Source organism: Choloepus didactylus, chromosome 9 (genome assembly GCF_015220235.1).
Source record: "Choloepus didactylus isolate mChoDid1 chromosome 9, mChoDid1.pri, whole genome shotgun sequence".
Taxonomy (NCBI): Eukaryota; Metazoa; Chordata; class Mammalia; order Pilosa; family Megalonychidae; genus Choloepus; species Choloepus didactylus.
The window spans coordinates 100,127,347-100,144,641 of NC_051315.1; the positions used below are offsets into that span (position 1 = coordinate 100,127,347).

Sequence of the window (17,295 nt, forward strand, 5' to 3'; positions counted from 1 at the left end):
GAGCAGTAGATTGAAACCTCCTACACAACTCTGCAGCTCTGAAAGGTGACCACCTGTGTGGGGACCATCCACTACAGTCTACCACATTATTTCTCTCCAAGGAAATGCAGGTGAGTACTCCTGCTGGCCACCTTGGCAAAATACAAAAGCCCTCAAAAAGGGCTTCTTAGTCCCTGTTTCACACTGGAAAAGTCAGAGAGAGACAAAGCCATCTCCCAAGTCCTGGGGTGGGTAAAGCCAAAGGGCAGCCCGCAAGCAGCGCTCTGCTTTTGGTGGCGCTTTCCACCAGCCTCCAGCCCGGGCCGCAAGGGTCAGGATCCCAGCACTCCTTCGGCATCTCAAACAATCCACTTCCGACTACCTTTTTATGACTTTACAACACAGTTTTTCCTCGAATTTTATGGCATTTCATTAAAGCTGCCAGAAGGTGATACTGCCCCTTTTCTAGGAGTGAAATAAATTCGAGTTTTATCGCTTCTGGAAATGCCCAAGCAGCTGTCAGGCCACTTGATAGATTTTCTCAATTACAGGACTTGTGGAGCATTTTATACTTACATCTGCACTGAAGCCCAATATAGTGGATGCTGGGCTTGCCTCCCTCTCTTTTATCTCTTGCATCTTTTTCCTTTTAATGATCAATTTGTTATTTTTTTTTCCTTACCTCCTATTTTTTCTGCATTTTGTTTCTCATTTTGCTGTTTGGTTTAGAGAATGATGCATTTATTGTTCAAACTTACATTCTTTGTATAAGAGAAAAGGGGGGAAAAATCCTAACCAGAATCTAAAGAAGAAAATAGAAGTAGATAAAAATTTAAAAACAAATCAATTTTTTTTCCATTGGGGAATTTCCTGTTAATGCAAGGTACACTTTGTACATGCAGTATTTATTAATGTGACGTGACATATGTTGAGTTTTTTTCCTAATGGGATAGAGGCTTCTGATTGTGTTACTTTTTTCACTAATAAGGGTGTTCATTGGCGTTTTTCTTCATTATCAACATAGAGGATACTAGCTTTCAGTGACAACTTAGTGGATTATTCAAAACTGCAGACCCATGGTCCCAATGGATGCTAAATAAATTAAAAAGGCTAACGTACAACATAGACCATGCAGCAGAATGTGCAAAGACTGTGGCCATGGCAGGAACATTTATTTCACTGACTTTAAATGTGTCATTTTGTGGATGCAGCAGAAGCCTCAGGAAGCAAATGTGTCATCAAAATGTCTTTGTTTTTATAGAAATGCTTTTCAAAAAAATAGCATTTTGAAACACTGGGGTACTTTTGCTTACAATACCAACTGTAACCTCCCCAGCAATACTGGAGGTTAGGCAAAATTACTATTACCATTATCCCCATTCTAGAGATGAAGAAACTGAGGCTGAAAAAGGAACAGAGCTTTGACCAAGATCAAAAGCAGTGTCTTAACTCAAGTATAGCTCTTCTAACTCCAAGTCCAGTGTTTTTCCTCTATTGTTGACCCCCCACATTACATTGCAAACACTCTTAACAAGAAATAGTGAAGTCCTCAGTTTCTGCATAGAACACCATGGTAATATCTTACAAGTGTATATGACCTTAAATTCTTCAAAATGTTCCCACACCAGCCTTTCTGAAAATTCCCTTGTTACTCTTTATACCATTACCCTGTTTACTGTTTTATAGCCCAAATCATGCTCTGAAATGTTCTGTATTTATTTATTTACCCTTTTATTATCTGTTTCACTTATCTAATGCTGTATAATGAACCACCCCAAAACTGAGTGATTTAAAAAAAAAACAATGGTTTATTATTTCTCACAATGCTGTGTGTTGACTGGGCTCAGTTGTGTGGTATCCTGAGTGCATTCATGTGGCTGCGTTGACCTGGGAGCTTGGCTGGGGCTGGGACATCCAAGATGGACTCTCGGTCTCCAGGCACTTCCTCCATGTGGCCTTTCAATAGCCGTCCTTGAGCCCAAGCTTCTTTTCAGCAGAGCAGCTGTTTTCCAAAAAAGAGCATCCCAAGAGTTAAAGTGCCTATGTGCAAACACTTTTTAAAGCCTCTGCTTGCATCACCTCTGCTAATGACTCATTGGTCAGAGCAGGACACATGGACAAATCCAGATCCATGAGGCAGAAGCCATTGGGGGACAACACTGTGACACTATAATACAGTATTTAGAGGAGAATCACTTGAATGTCAGCTCTCTGTGGGCAGAAACTTTGTCTTGTTTACTGCTATAACCCTAGTACTAGATTAGTTCCTAGCAAATAATAAAAGGTTAGGAAATATTTGTTAACTAAATGAATTAATGAGTGAGAACAACCCTATGAATTAAGACAGATTTTATTAATTGGGTCACTTTTTTTAAAAAATAAAATTTTAGTAAAAGGTAACCTCACATACCCCCTCCAAGTCATTACTCTCTCCAAGTGGGAACTACTATCCTGACTTCTACCACTATAGATGAGTTTGACTGTTTCTGAAATTTTTTATAAATAGGATCAAACACTATACTCTTTTGTGTCTGACTCTATTTGTCTTAATGCTTTAAGTTTGTGAGAGTCATCCATGCTACTGTGTGAAGCTGTAGTTCCTTCATTCTTATTGCTGTATAATATTCCATAATAGGGATACATCACTGTGAACATAGGCATCTATTAGGACAGCCTTTCCTTTGTCCTAATAGAAATAAGTTCCAAGAAGCCCAATGACTTTCCCAGGATGCACATCTGTTTATAGGGGAGAGCGTCTGCTCAATCTTGTGTCTTACTTATCAAAGTTCATTCAAAGTTCATTAACGGCTGAATATTTATATTTTGGGGAGGGAGGTATAATGTTTATATTTGGGGAGGGAGTTTTGTGGGGATTTTAAAAAGTAGGAACTGTTTTCTCAAAATTCCAGTTAGCTTCATTGCAGAAATTGAAAAGCTTATCCTAAACTTCATGTGGAAATGCAAAACACCCAGAATAGCGAAAGCAATCTTGAAAAAGAAAAACTGGTTCGGAGGAGTCACATTTCCCAATTTCAAAACTTACCACAGAACAACAGTAATCAAGACAGTGTGGTACTGTCATAAGAATAGGCATACAGATCAGTGGAATAGAATTCAGAGTCCAGAAATAAACCTGCATATTAATGATCAATTGATTTTTGACAAGGGCACAAAGACCATTCAATAGGAATGTTGGGGATGGAATCATATCCCCGTGAAAGGCATGCTCAGGTCTCAGCCCCCTGATCCTGTGGGTGTGATCCCATTTATAAGCAGGACACTTGAAGATGTTATTAGTTAAGGTGTGCCCAAATGGAAAGAGTCTGGGCCTTAATCCAATATGGCTGAAGTCCTTAGAAACAAAGGAAATTGGGCTTAGAAGAAAAGCCACAGGAAGCAGCCAGAAGCTGAAAGTGAAGGGAACCCAGAAGAGAAAGGAGAAAATGCCACCATGTGCATTGCCACATGACAGAAGAGCCAAAGGCCAAGGATCACCAGCAGCCAGCTCCAGAATGCCACAGTCATCAGGGAGAAAGGTTTGCCTTGCTGACACCTGGATTTTGGGCTTCCCTTAGTCTCAAAACCATGAGCCAATAATTTTTTGTTGTTAAACCAACCTATTGCATGTATTTTCTAGCAGCTAGGAAACTACTAAAGGGGAAAAAGAGTCTCCAACAAATGCTGCTGGGACAACTAAAATATCCATATACAATGGAAAGAATTTGGATCCCTACCTCATGCCCCTATACAAAAATTAACCCAAAATGGTTGAAAGACCTAAAAGTAAGAGATAAAATTATAAAATTCTTAAAAGAAAAACATAGGTATAAATGTTAATTCCCTTGGATTACCAATTGAGATTATACACCAAAAGCACAAGCAACAAAAGAAAAAATATATAAATTGTACTTCATCAAAATTAAAAACATTTTTGCTGCAAAGCACACAGTTTTGGTCAGGATTCTCTAGGGAAACAGAACTAACAGGAGATATCTGTAAATAGTATGAGATTTTATAAAGGTGTCTCACACAATTGTGGGGATGCAAGAGTTCCAAATTCCATAGGGCAGGCTGCAAGCTGGCACTTGATGAAGGTTTTCAATGAATTCCCCAGGAGAGGCTGGTTGGCCAAAGTAGAGACAAAAGTTCTCTCTTCTATCCACTGAAGCTATCACCTCCCCCTTTAAAGCCTTCCACTGGTTAGATTAAATGTCTCTCACTGCAGAAGACACTCCCCTTGGCCGACTACAGATGTAATTAGCCACAGACACAATCAACATACTGATGATTTAAGACCACGAAATGTCCTCACAGGAACAGATAGGCTGGTGCCTGCTTGACCAGACAGCTGGGCACCATCACCTAGCCAAGTTGACACATGAACCTAACCACCACAGACACCATTAAGAAAATGAAAATCAACCCATAGAATGGGAAAAAAAATTTGCAAATTATATATCTGATATGGGACTCGTATCTGGAATACATAAAGAACTCTTACAACTCAATAATAAAAAGACAAATAACCCAATTTAAAAGTGAACAAAGGAGTTGAACAAACATTTCCCCAAAGCAGACATACAAATGCCCAACAAGCCCAAGAGAATATGCTCACTATCATAAGCTATTAGAGGAATGTAACTAGTTCACACCCACTAGGATGTATTTAATGAAAAAGAGAGTTAATAACAAGTGTTGGTGAGAATACTGAAAAATTGGAACCCTCATACACTGCTGGTGGGAATTTAAAAAGGTGCATTCACTTTGGAAGACAGTCTCAGTTTCTCAAAAGGTTAAGCACAATTAGCATGTACATATGACCTAGCAATTCCACTCCTAAGTATATACCCAAGAGAAATATAAACATGTCCACAAAAACATGTGCATAAATATTTACAACAGCATTATTCGTAATAGCAAAAATGGAAACCCAAATATCCATCAGTTGATGAATGAACAAATAAAACATGGTATATCCATACAATGGAGTATTATTTGGCAATAAAAAGAAATGGAGCACTGATACATGATAGGACACAGATGAACCTTGAAAACATTATGCCAAGCAAAAGAAGCCGGACACAAAAGCCCATTTATTATATGATTCTATTTATATGAAATGTCCAGAATAGCAAATCCGTAGAGACAGGGTGGTTGCCTAAGGCTAGAGGGGTTGGGGAAAACACAGAGTGACCACTAATGGGTTCAAGGTTTATTGTTGTGGTGATGAAAGTTTTCTAAAATTGATCGTGGTAATGGTTGCACAACTCTGTAAATATACTAAAAAAAAAAAAAAAAAATCATTGAATTGTACACTTTAAATAGATGAATTGTATGCTATGTGAATTATAGCTCAAAAAAGCTGCTACTAAAAAATGAAACTCTTTGGTTTCTAACTAAAGTTCCTCACTCTGTTGATTAGAAATATTCTCCCCTTAATTCTGGCCTGTGTTATTATGTTTTGAAAACAGAAAGCATTTCTTATATTTGAAAAATCCTGTGGGCATTCCCCTGGTATTTGGTATATTTCAGATAATATTGTTGTCATAAAAATAGCCTGTGATATACTGGAAAGAATCCTGGACTTGAAGGCTTTGATATGAATAGCTGGGTAGTTTTGAGCAAGTCACTTAACTTCTCTGAACCTCAGTTTTTAAAAAATTAGAGTACTTCATAAAGCTGTTAAGAGTTAAATGAGGTAATACACATGAACATGCTTGCCACGTGAATGAATTTTGTGGGTAGTAAAGAGAGTTTAGGTATTAAGGAGACCTGGTAAACTCCCAGCTCTGCTACTTAATAACTCTGTGACTTTGGGTAAGATATTTACTGTCTCTGAACCTTATTTTCCTCATTTATAAAATCGGGATGATACTAGCTAAGCTTGGGGCTGTTGTGAAGGTAAAGCCAGCACCAGTGCCTGGCTTATGGTAGAGAGCAATTATTATTTCTAATATTATAACTGATAACTGTAAAATCCTATATAAATGTTAGGTTTATTATTACTTCAGCATGCTAATGGGACAATGTGATGCCAAAATCCCATCAGCTTACAACAGCCAATTACATTATCAATAGAAGAAAAGAAAGTTTTATGATGCTCAACTTGGCGGGGGAGGGGGCGGGAAAGGAGAGGATATATCATTTTCTGATTTAAAATTTGTTTCATAGGAAAAAATCAGCTTCAAATTTATCTATTTGCATTTAAAAATTCCCTGTCCCTTGAGTATCCCTTTGTATTATCTAATATTTACCAAATGCTGGCTAAATAGATATATGAGTCCCCTCAACAATTTTATTATCAAAAGATGGGCAAACACATTATTTTATTTATTACTGTTTTACAGTAAACTATCATTAAGTCATAGTTTATTCATTTGAAATTTATAATTGTTTCAGCAGGACATTATCTGACATGAAAGATTTATCAAGTAAATGAATAATGGAAACATAATTTTATGAAAAATGTTTAAGTAAACTCATACTTTCAAAACATGTAACTTCCATCTACCTCTATAGTTCTACCTACCAAGTTAGATTTTAAGGGCTTAGCCATGTGTGTCCTTTCCCAAGCCAAGGCCCTGTCCATAAAGAGCTCAGATCTTACTTATTATTATTATTATTTTTTTAATTTTCAATGCCTAGTGCAGTGCCTGGCACATAGCATACATTCATTCAATAACATTTACCAAAGACTTGCTATTTCAAGCATGTACTCTGAATACTCCTAAATCCATTCACCTAAAAGCAACTAGTATGTCCATCAGAATCATTCTTTTTTATTTTCTTTTTGTAAAGAATATTATTGGGAAACTTTTTCCTAATTTTCTGCTAGTTATATGTTATAAGTTATTAAGCTGTGCAACTGCTCTTTTTCCCATGACGGGTTATAGTTTAGATTTTTCACTAATTCAGTCTTTTCCACAAATTAATCTGAACTAGGGAAACTTCACCATGCTGAGCCAGTACTTGTGACTTCAATTTTGTCTTTAAATATGCATATTCTTTGATCCAGACTTCTCATGTCTGATAATTTCACCACTGGATCTAAGAGAGTTTACAAATTGGAAGTAAATTTAATTAAAGCATGGGTCATATTACTTCAGAACTAACGTTAACCTTATTTTCAGTGGGGAGTACACAGGTGTTTGTTAGAATATCTTTTGTATTGCCTGCACATATAAAAATTTTCAATATAAAGAAAGAGGAAGAAAATTAGAAAGCTGCCTTAAACAGGGTTGACTAAGAAGTTTCTCCAGATCCCACAATTAGGAAGATCTTGGCAGTAGGCAGGAAGGCCAAGGACGAGTGGGTCAAAAACACATGAAGGAAGTCAGTGAAAAAATTGGATGAGCTCTGCCAAGGCCAGCCCTGGGCTCATTTTTAAACTACATGTCATGAGTGAGTTGGTGGAATTTTTCATCTAGGGATCAGTTTTTTATAGTTGGTTGGGTTTTGGTCTATGAAAATACCCAGAAAGTTCTCTTCTATTCAGTTTTAAGTACAATCTCTTAAAATAAATAGACATGTTCATAAACACTGAACTATCTATATCAAGCTAGAATCCAATTTGTCCATAGCCTTATTTGTATTTGTGTCTTCTTAAACTTCTGTTTTCCTAAATCTACTGAAAATTCCTAAATTATTTAGGGGGATGAAAAAAAAACAGGTAGATAGAAAGATACATAAACTAACAGATAGATAATTTCTCTAATACCCAGGGCAACAACAAGCAAAGAGAGAAAGAAAAAGTCCTTGCTGGTGGCAATTAGCCTGATTCTGTACATACGATTGTATTACCTTTGTTTGGCAGGCAAAGTTTACCCTGGCTCATAAATTTTATCCTGCCCACAGTCCAATCTTACAACAGTAAATAATTTTCTCAATTCACAATTCTGTTTTTCACAATTCTGTTTTCTGTTTGTTTTTGCAATAAACTACTATAAAAGTGTATGGTTCATTGCTAATTCAACCTCTTGCTGAAAATGATGCATCCCAAAGTCAATTCCTTACTACCCTGCATCAAGAGTGCTGTATTCCTCAGTCTTCCCACCATAAAATCTCTATTCAATAAAGAGCAGTTAATTTTTGATCAGGGAAGTGGGGGTTGTAATAGTTTTACAACACTGGCAATATTACAGAAACTGAGAAGCAGTATTTTATTTGTCAGTATGGGATGGTGGAAAGAACACCAGATTGGGAGTCAGAAGATCTAGAGACACATTAGCTATGTGACTTGGGCAAGTTCCTTTATATTTCTGAGTTTCAGGTTCATCTATAAAAATGTCATACCTCTCTCAAGGTTATTTTGGAGCACAAATAGAAGTAAAGTAAAAATATTTGTAAATTATAAAGAGCTACATAAACATGGGTTATTATTATCATTAAAAATAGCAGATAACTTGTAAGAGACCCAGCTTTCACTGCAAGGGCATGTAGCTATAAATTCCAAATTGAACCTACGATATGCACCCTCAAATTTGCTATTTGTTCCCAAGTAAATCTTGTTATCTCTTTCTGTGTGGGGATTTTTGTTGTTGGATTTTTTGTTTGTTTGTTTTTGCTAACTAAGTTACTGATTTTGTAGCTTTCTTCAATAAAGAAAGGTGAAAATTTTCATAGGCAGAAATTCATCTCCATCCATGCTACCATTTCATCATTTCACTGCACTAAGGGAGACAGCCTACAGAACCTTAAACCTTTTTTTAAAGACCCCGGTGATATATGAACATTCATTTCCAAGCGCTCCCACTAGAGTCATTCTAATCCAGGGAGCTCTGGGGACGGTTTGAACGCAGTCTATATGAAGTCGTTTCTCAGGCACTTCTTCTCACTGTCTGTAGCCAACAGGCTGAATCAACCACATGCAGTAATGAAAACATCCTGTATTTATAGGAGTATTTCTCCAAGGAACATCCTTCAGCAGGAATGCCTGAAAGAGTTCTAAGAATTGAGGGACATATTTCAGACGTGTCTAACCTGTCTCTGAACCCCTATAAAAATGGTCAGGATACCAAATTGTGCTTTTCCCTACCTTGTGCTGTAAAATGAAATGGGAGAGTTGTTTGGCTTTATGGCTCTCCATGTCTTTTTGTCTTTTTGTTATTACATGGGTATAGAATAAATAAATAGATAAATAAATAAATAAATAAATAAACCATATTAAGCATAATGCCATGTCACCACCTCACCAAGCAGCTATATAACTTCACCTGTGAATTTTGTTTTATCTTAAGAAATTTTTTAAAACATCAGTCTGTATAAAAAACAGTCTATAGGCATATCATTTCCAGATTTTCCACCCCCAGACAAAGCTCTTGGCATTCAGAAAAAGTGGAAGGAGATAAAAAGGTATGAGGATTTGTAGCAAACCAAACTTTACATTTTCTCTTCTTTAAAGTAAAGACAAGCTTTGTTTTAGAATCCTTGCACAGCTTAAATTCTTGAAAAATATGTAATCAAATAAGTAAACTGTACAGTTAATTATTTTGTATTAGAAGATAAGATACCTATTTTTCAAAAGCTTTTATATGGATAGTCTTTATACAAAGTGACCTAAGAACAGAAAAGTTCCTGGGATTTCTGGGAAAAGGGGTTGTTGATCACAACTTTGGTTATGGTGGGGATAAGAGAGAGACTTCCCCAGAGGAAGGTCCTCACACACCAATGGCTCTGTAACGGGCATCCATTTCAGAAAGGCAAGCAAAATATCAAAACCCACTCAGAGATCCACCAGAGAGGATTTGTGATGTGCAGTAGATTCAATCCATTACTGAGAGATCTTTACCCAAAGATTGGTGCTGACCCAAACAGTGTGACTCTCAACCATCCTCTTTGCTGCCCTAGTCACCTTTGGAGAACTGCTCACAATTCTAGATTTATTAGCTCAAAACACAAGTTTAAAGAAGTGAAGCAAGTGGAGGTAAGGAATGTCTCTTGATCACCATCTAACACCAGGTAGATTAAACAAAGGCACCATTTCTTGAGCATCTACTATGGAGCAGGTACGGGAAATGTGCATGACCTACATTGTTTGTACTAGTCAGGGTTCTCCAGAGAAACAGAACAATACGACATGGATATTTATGTAAACATTAAGAGATTTATTATAGGAATTGACTCACACAACCATGGGGATTGGCAAGTCTGAATTCCACAGGGCAGGCTACAAACTAGAAACTTCGAAAAAGGTGATTTTGAAATCTGGCACTTCCAAACTCTGCAGGACAGGCTGTAATCTGGGAACTCCAAGGAAGGTGAAGTTGTTTTCCCCAGGAGACGCTGGTTGGCTAAAGAAGAGGCAAAACTTCTTTCTGGCTACTAAAATTCAGAAATGCTTTAAGACCTCTGAACTGATTGGATGAAGACACTTCCCTCATTGCTGAGGTCAATCTCCTTTGTTGATTGTAGATGCAATCAGCCATAGATGCAATCAACTGACTATAGATGCTAATCCATCTATGAAATAACAATCTGGCCAGTGCTTGTTTAGCCAATAACCTAGCCAAATTGACACATGAAATTAACCATCACACTGTCTTATTCTTGTATCATAATACGGTTCTGTTTTCTTCCTGCCCGTTGTCCCTTCCCACCTTCATCCCAGGAGATGACTTCAACATAATTTCTGAAAGTAATGCCACAAGAAGTGGTAAGAGCAAAATCTGCACTATGGATGCCCTACTCCAGCGAACCTGGAACACCTGTGCTTATACCCTGGAGGAACTTGAGGACTCGCCATCTATACCAGTGTCATCACCATCACCCTCTGAAGATGGAGAAAAGAGCATCAGTTTCACCAGCATTGGGCAATTCTAGTGCCGGGAGAAAGAAGCTAGGATACTGGGGGGATGGTGGAGACTGAAGGAAAGAGACAGGGAGAGCAGGAAAAAAGAATCTGCTTGGATACCTGTAGTTTCCTAGGGCTGTGGTAGCAAATCATGGCACAATCTAGGTGACTTGAAACAGCAGACATTTATTCTCTCACAGTTCTGGAGACTATAAGACTGAAATCAAGGTGCTAGCAGGACTGCTTTCTTCTAGAGGCTCCGAGGGAAAATCTATTCCATGCCTCTCTCCTACTTCTGGTGGCTGTTGGAAACCCTTGGTGTTCCTTGACTTCTAACAGCATGACTCCAGTCTCTGCCGCCATCTGCTCACAGCCTCCTCCCCTGTTTCTGTGTGCCTTCACCTTTTCTACTGTAAGGACACCCATCAATGGATTTAGGGCCCACCCTAATCCAGGATGAGCTCATCTCAAGACCCTTACCTTAATTACATCTGCAAAGGCCCTTATTCCAAATAAGATCACATTCTAGGGTTCCAGGTGGCAGGGAGGGGACAATTCTTCAACCCACTACAATACCCACTACAATATTTACAATCAAAGGCTGACTCAGTAGGCGCAAAAGGCAACCCAATGAAGGAAGTTTTGCACCTCACTCGGGACCTTGTGTGTGTCCATGATCAACTTAGACTGAGCTCTTTTTTTTTTAATTTTAAATTCAGTTTTACTGAATTTACACAGATTGTACACATCCATGGTGTACAATCAACTGTTCACAGTACCATCATATAGCTGTGCATTCATCACCACAATCTATTTTTGAACATGTTCCTTATACCAGAAAGAATTGGAATAAGAATAAAAAATGAAAATAAAAAAGAACACCCAAATCATCCCCCCATCCCACCCCATTTTTCATTTAGTTTTTGTCCCCATTTTTCTACTCATCCATCCATACACTGGATAAAGGGAATATGATCCACAAGGTTTTCACAATCACACTGTCACCCCTTGTAAGCTACATTGTTATACAATTGTTCTCAAGAGTCAAGGCTACTGTGTTGGAGTTCAGTAGTTTTAGGTATTTACTTCTAGCTATTCCAATACAATAAAACCTAAAAAGTGGTATCTATATAGTGCATAAGAATGTCCACCAGAGTGACCTCTCGACTCCATTTGAAATCTCTCAGCCACTGAAGCTTTATTTCGTTTCATTTTGCATCCCCCTTTTGGCCAAGAAGATGTTCGCAATCCCGCAATGCTGGGCCCAGATTCATCCCCGGGAGTCATATCCTGCATTGCCAGGGAGATTTACACCCCCAGGAGTCAGGTCCCACATAGTGGGGAGAGCAGAGAGATCACCTGTCAAGATGGCTCAGTTAGAGAGAGAGAGGGGGCCCCATCTGAGCAACAAAGAGGCACTCAGGGAGACCTGTAGGCACAATTATAAGCAGGTTTAATCTCTCCTTTGCAGTAACAAGCTTCATAGGGGCAAGACCCAAGACAGAGGGCTCAGCATGTCAAGCTGTCATAGACTGGGCTCTTCTAAGTAATGGACTGTTAAGCCTTTCTAGATGTTGAAGGGTTATGTTATTTATTGCAACCTACAAGGTCCAGAAGAAGAAACTGAAGCCCAGAGAAGGTAGGTACCTTGCACAAGGGCACACAGCTAGCAAGTAGCAGAGCCCTGATTCCAGGCCAGGGCTGCCTGACTCCAAAACCCGTGTCTTACACACCATGCAATACACCCTCTTGCCTGTGACAAACCTTCTTCCATGCTTCCTATATGTGTACATGGGTCTCTAATGTACATGGGCTATATAAAAATTAAATATGCATCATACTCTATAAAAGGATTATTTGTTTTGATGGTAGATTTATTCACATATTTCTAGGAGCACTATAATATTTGGAATAACTTTTCTCACTATTCATTCCACATTTATTCAACACATAACTCCTGAGTTCCTAATCCAAGCCAGGCATTGTGCTCAGTGCTGAAAGAAGTCACAGTCCACTGGAAGAGATCACATTAAAATGAAAATAAGTGCTTGGTTTCCCATAGTACAGTAAGGCGTAACCAAGAGATTAGAGCCTGCTTATTGAGCTGCAATCTAAAACCACATTATTGGGCTATAATTTCCCATTTGATTGACAAGAAAGGACTGAGCAACTGGCCCAAGGTCAAGCAGCTAGTCAGCAGCAGTTCATTTCACTTCCTTTATTGTCTCTGACATACCATGTTTTCATGATTCACCCCCTGTTAATAGCCTTATGTAATGTTCAAAACATATTTTATGTTTTACAGACATTTTTAAAATTTAAGGCCAAGGAAGCAAAAGCGCCAAAAGCTAACGTTGGGCTGGATCACATTTCAGCTGCTAGCTCTAAGGACAGCAGAATGCCTACAAGGTTTGGCTTCCCCCCAAGCATGTTTCCAGGCTATGGAGGCCATTAATTCTGCCCTAAATGCATGCTGCGTCCTCATCTCCTCAGTAGCCCTCGATCTGGACCAGCACTTAATTGGTTTGGGTTCGGTAATTCATAGCGCCTCATTAGGACATCAAAACACATACTAGGCTCTCTAGTAATTTTCTTTCCTGAAAGAACATTGATTGGCTTCCTCATTGGGGAAGGAATTAGCTAAAGGACTCTTGGGTTTGTGCAAAGAGATTAAGTCACAATGGATAATTTCAAAGTGTATTCTACAGTCAGATAAATTTCTTTGAGGTAATCTGCCAATCACATTTTTCTTCTTTTGCTAAAACTTCCTGCACATCTACACAATAGCAAGTGAAGGTCCTTGCAGAAATTATGTAAATATAAGTATTCACATATTATTTAAATTATTTAAATATAAGTATTCACTTACGTTTTATAAGTTTTCACTCACCTATCTCCCAGTTTTCTTTGATCTAAGATGAAATTTGTTAATGCACTGACAGGAAAGCCACCAGAAGATGGCCTTTCTGATGATCTTGGTCACTAATTACTCTACCTCCTGCTGTCACTCTAATCGGCTTAGTCAGTGCCCTGCCCATATCCATCACCTGCACACACCAAAGGATGCCTACAATTCTCTGCTTTTGTTTTGTGGCTGCAAGAGCAAGGTCAGGCCTCCTGCAGGATAAGCCAGAAGTGGTGGGGTGTCAAGCCCCTGGAAGCAGCCCCCCACCAATGACAGAAAGGGTTTGGTGGATAACACCCCAGCTTCCTCACCTCTCAGTTGGGATAACACTTAGGTGTGTTGTATACTCCTGGATTTCTTGAGCAGAATAAGCTCCAGTCACCTAAAAGGCTGAATGGCTTGATAACACAAGCTTTGTAGGCCTCTTTCCCTTCCCTTTTTCACTTCCATTTTCTCCTGAAAGTGTTTTCTGGGGTCACCTCTCAAAAACACTACTCTCACTTGACTTCTTGTCTCAGGTCTGCTGCTGAGGAAACTAAAGTAAATTGCTCACCACTGTGCCGTCTTTGACTTTCACCACCTGACCTTTAAATCTTGACATTATTGAAGCAGCCATCCTGGCTTTCTCAGTGGATTCTGGGTTCACCCTACGTTCTGGGCAGATCTGGTTGGATCTGGGGTTAATGAGTAGACTCACCAAGAGTCTTTTTCATTAGGGTTCAAAGAACTTCCTGGGAAATAACTTACTCTAAAAGAAGAGAGAGTTGAGAGATATTAACTTAGTCCAAGGCCTTTAGATCAGAGTTGGTGGGCAGAGAGGAAGTGGGTTGGGATAATTTTGAGTAGTGCCCTGAGCACACCTTCTACCTTCTTTTACTCAGGATACCCTCACCCCACACCCATGGTCATCTCCATGCTCTCTTGTAGAGAAAGATGAAGGTGGGACACGGAAGGGCAACAAAAAAGGAGTAAAATAAACTAGAATAAATGAAATGGTTGGGTTTTTTGTAGTTGTTGATAGGACGCAAAACAGAGACTTACTGTATTTTTTGCTTTGTATCCTATGTTTACTCTCAGGTTGGTGAGCCATGGGGAAACACTAGTAAAACTTTGATCAGTATCCCATAAAGATAACTGACAGTAGTCTACCTTAGTGGAATTAAGACATCCAATTCCTAAAAGCCCAGTGACTCTTCTCTCAAGACAATATTCTGGAACTTTCCTACTGGAAAATAAAACAAAGTCATTTCTTTCTCTCCAATCATACAAAATATGCTTTAGGCATATTGCCACTTAGAGTCTTGAGAGAGCTGACCTGCTGGCTTCTTCCTTATCACTCGTTTTCGTATAAAACTGATATGACCTCTAGTATCAGCATGAACACAACTGTCAATAGGAACTACTCATGGGATTCTGGATTCCAAATCCTCCAGGAGTGTCCCATAATGCCATCATCAGTGAGTTTTGCCTTTGGGTATCTAATTTAATTGACAAATCTGAGGAATCAGATGGGGGCAGGCACCTCCCCCAGCGACTTCACAGATGTGAACCCTGCAGTGAGTAAGTTATTCTAGCAAGCTTGACGTTGACTTACGTTGAACATTCTCCTGACAGGTCTGCTCAGTTCTTAATGGCCTAATACAATTCGCTGTTATTACGCACGAGTCTCCCTTGATTTGATAAATACTATGGCCCCATTTCTGGCTGTTTTTATGGACATCCTAAAGGCATCTGAATAAACCATTTTACTTATCGCAGAGGTTGATCAATAACATTTTTTTTTTAATTAGCCTTGGATGCTTCAGACTTAAATGCATAGGGTCAAATATTCCAACAAGTGAATGATATTTAACCGCATGGGCTAGTGCACTTTTGAGGGTGAATGGAGGTAGGGAGGGTATTCACCCTGCCTGAGCACATTTCACAAAATCAACTTAGCTGCAAATTTAACCTGAAATCAAATTATGTCTTGGCATTATGCCTTGCAGGCATTAGAGAGTTGTTACTTTCAATCACAAGAACAATTACTTCAAGTTATGGTGCAGACCAGTTTTAAAAGACCTCAGGCCAGCAAAGTCTTCCTAGGACAGAGCTAGCTGCAAAAATCAGTGGATGAAAGGAGTGCAACTTTATACTTTCAGCTTTTGGTCCTGTTTTGTCAGTCAATCAGCAACAGGCACAGAGCGATGGCTCCATGCCGAACCCCATGTGCACAGCGCCAGGAGAATGCGAGCAAAATAGGAAAACATGGCCCGCAGGCTCAGAAAACTGAAGTCTAGATGGAGAGTCAGACTGAACCAAATAAACATGCCCCAAATTGAAGGGAAAATATAGAACTCTCTATAAAGATGAGGTAAGAAATGCAAAACACTTAGTCCAGTTCCAAGGCTGCCTGTGGTAAACACTAAGTGAGGATTAACTATTATTATTTCGTTAGAAAGCTTAAATTCATTCTTCCAAACAGAAGGAGAGAGAATGAACTCAGGAGAGAGGAGGTGAGCTCTGAGACAAATTATAAAGGTTGGGAGAATCACCCTGGATCAGTAAAAGACGAGGCCCACTGCCATCAGTAGGAGCTGTTTAAGCCGTGCTGCAGCGGCAGAAGTGGGTCGATCTCATGCGAGGGCAGCAGGTCTGGCCAGCCTCGAGCAGTGAGTCTATCAAGGAGAGGCTGAAATGATACATTATTGTGATGGGAAGTTGAGCATTCATCTCAGAAGCTAGGCAGAAGAGTTTAGATTTAATAGAATTGGAAATAAGGATCCACCGTAGGCTCTTTTAGGCAGGACTGGCTATGTAATTTGTGAGATCCAGTGCAAAACGGAAATGCAGGACCCTTGTTCAAAAATTATTAAGAATTTTAAGGCAGTGACAGCAGAGCATTAAACCAAGCACAGGGTGTCATGCCCTTGAAGTTGACCCTGTCTTTTGGAGTATGATGGTGAAAATGTTTCCCAAAGGCTATGATTCCAGAATCTATTCATGACATGCACTGAAGAAGGAAAATTAAAGAGAACTATAGATGACTGTTTACTGTAATTTGCCAAGAGACATTAAAGAGAAAAATCTGGGAGAAATTGAAAATGTGTAGGATACAGACATAAAGGAGAGAGAAGTTTCAAAGTTTCGAGTTAAGCAGAAGAATATAGACAAGGGAAAATCCATTAAGAGTTCTTTTAACTGACAAATTCATTTCATTAACTCCCACTGTAAAACCTGGTGACTGATGTTCCTACATTACATGCAATGCTCTAGATGGAAGCTCCAGGACCGCAGAGATTGGTATCAGTTTTGTTCACTTCTACATCCCCAGGTTCAAAAGCAGTGCCTGGCATTAAGTAAATAGATATTCAATGAATGAATGAATGAATGAATGAAACCGTAATAGTAATCTGCTCCCTAGAAGTCTGACTCTTCTTCCGTAAGTTGAATTCCTTTAAGCTTACTTAAAATCAGTTGCTTTCCCAAACCTGTTAATGCCATTTATATTTGTTTTTGTAATTATATAATTTAATTAGTAACAAAAACCAATAGTTGTTTTTATAAAATGTGTTTGAGTCATTGGAAAGACCTGATAGGAGCGAGTTAGTGGGGAAAATGCTAGCAATTAGATGTGGAAGAC

General features: G+C 38.9%; 1 protein-coding gene across 2 annotated transcripts in view; it reads right to left on the reverse strand.

The window, feature by feature from the left end:
* Positions 1 to 1,836: 1,836 nt before the first annotated feature.
* The window catches only part of METTL21A (methyltransferase like 21A), a 234,130-nt gene continuing 218,671 nt past the window's right edge, over positions 1,837 to 17,295 (reverse strand). Inside the window, exon 7 of one of the 2 annotated variants that reach the window (XM_037849550.1) lies at positions 1,837 to 1,981. In XM_037849550.1, coding sequence (XP_037705478.1) covers positions 1,970 to 1,981 — 12 coding nt within the window. In that variant the 3' untranslated portion in view covers positions 1,837 to 1,969. The remainder of the gene's footprint in view (positions 1,982 to 17,295) is intronic. The other variant, XR_005218796.1, reaches the window with a different exon arrangement.